Source organism: Zingiber officinale, chromosome 2B (assembly GCF_018446385.1).
Source record: "Zingiber officinale cultivar Zhangliang chromosome 2B, Zo_v1.1, whole genome shotgun sequence".
NCBI lineage: Eukaryota > Viridiplantae > Streptophyta > Magnoliopsida > Zingiberales > Zingiberaceae > Zingiber > Zingiber officinale.
In genome coordinates this window covers 83,100,900-83,104,391 of record NC_055989.1, presented here as the reverse complement: position 1 = coordinate 83,104,391, position 3,492 = coordinate 83,100,900, and the positions used below count along the sequence as shown (strand labels likewise).

Sequence of the window (3,492 nt, the reverse complement as noted above, 5' to 3'; positions counted from 1 at the left end):
CTTAGAAGATGAAAGAATTTTTTTTAACTTAAAGGATATATATTCATCAGAAATTAATCACTAATTCTGTTATAATAAATCTATTATTCTCCAATGAACCGGAGATCATGTAAATGTAAGAGAAGAAATTCATATGATAGATGCACCATGGTGGCAGAACAGTAGTTATAAGCTCAATATCGGGGCCTTTCCGTAATTCCGTTAGTGGGCAAGAAAAAAAATCTCGCAGCCTCTCTTCTCTGGAAGCTTCACTCGTTTTCTTAAAACGCCTCTTCCTCTCCCCTCAATTAAGAGAAGATATTTATCTCGCCCTAAATCCTTCGCCATTGCTTCCATCTCATGCTCTAGCGCACGCCGACGGATCCATCGATCTTGATTTCGATCTCTCTGCGGCAATGGACGCTTCCCCGGCCGGTTCCGACGCCGCCGCCTCCTCCTCCTGCTACTACTCCCTTCTCGGGATCCGCCGCGACGCCTACCACTCGGAAATTCGCGCCGCCTATCGCCGCCTCGCATTGGTAAATCTCTCCCCCCGCCCCTTCGATTTCGTTCTTAAACCTGGTCGAGTTTGTGATTTTGAGGCGGGATTGGGCAGCGGTGGCACCCGGACCGATGGGCGAAGGAGTCAGCGGCCGCGTCCTGCGAGGCGAAGCGGAGATTCCAGCGGATTCAGGAAGCCTACTCCGGTGAGTGCTTGCTGTGGCTTTCTTGTTGTTGCTACTTTAAGCGGGTGGCTGGCTAACTCCGGCGATTATGTGGGCGATGTTTCCGCAGTGCTCTCCGACACGAGCAAGCGTGCCATTTACGACGCCGGCCTCTACGACCCACTCGACGACGACGATCAGGTTTTACCCAAAAGAAAATACGGAATTCCATCCAAAAATGTTGTCTTTTTTACTCTTATTTTTGGGTGGGACGCGCAGGGCTTCGCCGATTTCATGCAAGAAATTATGGCGACGATGGAGCGGCTTAAACCCGAGGTAATTCCCCCTCTTTCGAGATCTAATTTCTTCGATCGCCATGAAAAAAACGATTTTTTTTTTCTTTCGTTTTGCGTTTTCTGGAGTTGAAAATATTTTAAAAAATGAAGTAAATGGCAGAAGCCGGAGACTCTGGAGGACCTGCAGCGGATGCTGGGGGAGATAATGAACATGGGAAGCAGCATCGGCGGGGCGAACGCTGGCGGCCGGCGGGAGCCATCGGATGCGGCGTGGAGGAGCCGCAGCGGCGGTCCGACGAGGAGGAGGTGAAATGGCATCTGAATGACTGAATCCTGACCATTTTAAAAAGCGATCCTTTAACTTGAGAAGAGTTCCATCAATCATGTTGTCAATTATGATGTTACTCCTGTGCTTTCTTTTTGTCTCTGGTTTTTTTCCCGTACTACGGGGCATCTACCGGTGGTAAGTTATTACCTAAGCATTTGCGATGCGGTTAGCTGTATTTATAAATTTTTTTCTTTACATAAGAAGTATAATTATAAAATACTAAATTTCTAGACGGTCTAGAATAGATACTTCTTAATTTTTTCTAACTACTGACAATTTTTTTTCTTCATAAAATAGGATTTATTTAAGTCGGAGGAGATGCAAATATTCAAATTTACATCTTTTATTTTTTTTTCAATTAATTAGGTTTATTTTATTTTATTTCTTAATTATATTTTATTTTATCCTAAATTTTAGAAATTAAGTCTTGCTAGTTAATTTATTTTAAATATTAGAGAATAAGTCTAGTTGATTATTTTTTTTATTTAGATTTTTTTGAAAGTCTTGAGAGCTATATGTGGCAAAAGGTGAAATCGCTCGCCCCCAGCGCCCCCGCCAACCCGTCCCTAGGTCAACACGGAGGAGGTAAATCACGGGTCTTGAGAGCTATATAAATCTATACTTAGATGATATTTAGGATAAATTATTTTGATATTAAATCAATTAGTTTCACTTAAGCTACGTTACAGTCCCATCTTTTTTATTTTTCTATTCCTACTTTTGTTTTCTCAAAAAAGTTTTCAAATCTAGTTTGGGCTATTTCTTATTTCTTCGTTATTTTTCTTTTGTATTCTAGTTATTAATAATCCCTCTAAAACTTCACGACCTGAAATAATCTATATTCTACTCGGCGCCAATTGGTATCAGAGCTCATTAAGATCAATAAAGGGTCATCATGGACGTGGGCGTGGTCACAACAGGCAAGTTCCGAATGAGAAAACCTAACACCGTGATCATAACATCCAGGATGTAATGATAATTGAGAATTTGCAGAAGCAAGTTGTGGAATTAATTCAACGTCTGACAGCACAGGATTTTGAAGATCATGAGATCTCTGATCGTAACTCTGAGTCTACATTTGAGAATTCATATCACCATCGAACTGTGTACCAGGAACACTATGGTTGAGAAGAACGATATGGAGACTTTGGTTTCCGAGTTGATCTTCCTGATTTTTTTTGGCACATTACAAGCGAAAGACTTCATTAATTGGATCAACGAAGTAGAGAGAATTTCCGAGTACAAGTACTTGATCACGTCAAAGTAAAATTGATCATTATCAAGTTCAAAGGCCGAGCTTCAGCATGGTGGGAGCAACTTCGGTGATCACGAAAGAGACAAGGTAAATTCAAAATTACAAATTAGGATTTTTTTTTTTAAAAAAAAATGATGATGACCCACTTTCTTCCCTTTGGCTACGCACAAATGTTGTTTCAGCAATTCCATACATTGAGACAAGGGGCTAGAACCGTCAACGACTATACGAAGGAATTCTATCAGCTTATTGTTAGGAATGATCTATCTGAGTACAAGGAACAAACGACAATGAGATATTTAGGGGGATTACGACAGTCTTTACAAGATTACCTGAGCCTCCACTCACTTTGGACTGTTTCAAAGGCTTATCAATGAGCCTTGACTATTGAAAAGCAGTAAAACCAAAGACCAACAAATATGAGCAATCAAAACAATCGAGTTGTTCACCCTCAGGAGTTGTGCCCTTTCCAGGAGCCACCATAAGGTAATCCTAATCTATCAAGTGTTTTCGATGTGGTGAATAGGAATATCAAGCTTCAGATTGTAAAAAATCCCTTAATAAAAAAAACAAAACCCTGCTAGTTGAGGAAGACATGGAGGATGAATCCAAATAGATTGATGAGCTGATTTATGATGACATCAATGACGAGATTCTTTATGGAGATGGCCATGAGACTCATCATACGCAAAAGCCTACTGGTCCCCAAGGAAGAATCAAAAGATGAATGGTTGAGAACTAACAATCTTTCACACAACTTGCACAGTTGCAAACAAAGTTTGCAAGATGATTATTGATAGTGGAAGCTGTGGAAATATTGTATCTTAAGAAGTTATGCAAAAGTTGCAGTTGAAGATGGATCATCATCTAAAACCCTACAAGTTGCCATGACTGAGCAAAGAGAGGGAGATAACTGTAGATAGACGATGTCTTTTAACTTTTTTTATTGCCAACAAGTATTACGATCGA

The 3,492-nt window shown here is 40.5% G+C and overlaps 1 protein-coding gene across 3 annotated transcripts; it reads left to right on the top strand.

Annotated features, from left to right (window-relative positions):
- Positions 1-260: 260 nt before the first annotated feature.
- Positions 261-1,507, top strand: LOC122049247 (chaperone protein DnaJ-like). 3 transcript variants are annotated; one of them, XM_042610658.1, is made up of 5 exons: positions 263-518; positions 596-686; positions 775-845; positions 924-980; positions 1,101-1,507. In XM_042610658.1, the coding sequence occupies exons 1-5, from the start codon at positions 396-398 to the stop codon at positions 1,248-1,250; spliced, it is 492 nt and encodes a 163-aa protein (XP_042466592.1). In that variant the 5' UTR covers positions 263-395; the 3' UTR covers positions 1,251-1,507. The 3 variants fall into 3 exon arrangements, with proteins under 3 accessions (XP_042466591.1, XP_042466593.1, XP_042466592.1); XM_042610657.1 differs by having other exon boundaries at positions 261-518; positions 775-980; XM_042610659.1 differs by having other exon boundaries at positions 261-518; positions 775-980; positions 1,091-1,218.
- The last annotated feature ends 1,985 nt before the right edge of the window (positions 1,508-3,492 follow it).

What these genes read in the sequence shown, in the direction of transcription:
- LOC122049247 (XM_042610657.1), top strand. Translation starts at nt 396, where the DNA reads ATGGACGCTTCCCCGGCCGGTTCCGACGCCGCCGCCTCCTCCTCCTGC. An exon ending in CCTATCGCCGCCTCGCATTG is followed by an intron (nt 519 to 595) that starts GTAAATCTCTCC and finishes GGGATTGGGCAG; the next exon opens with CGGTGGCACCCGGACCGATG. An exon ending in TGGAGCGGCTTAAACCCGAG is followed by an intron (nt 981 to 1,100) that starts GTAATTCCCCCT and finishes AGTAAATGGCAG; the next exon opens with AAGCCGGAGACTCTGGAGGA.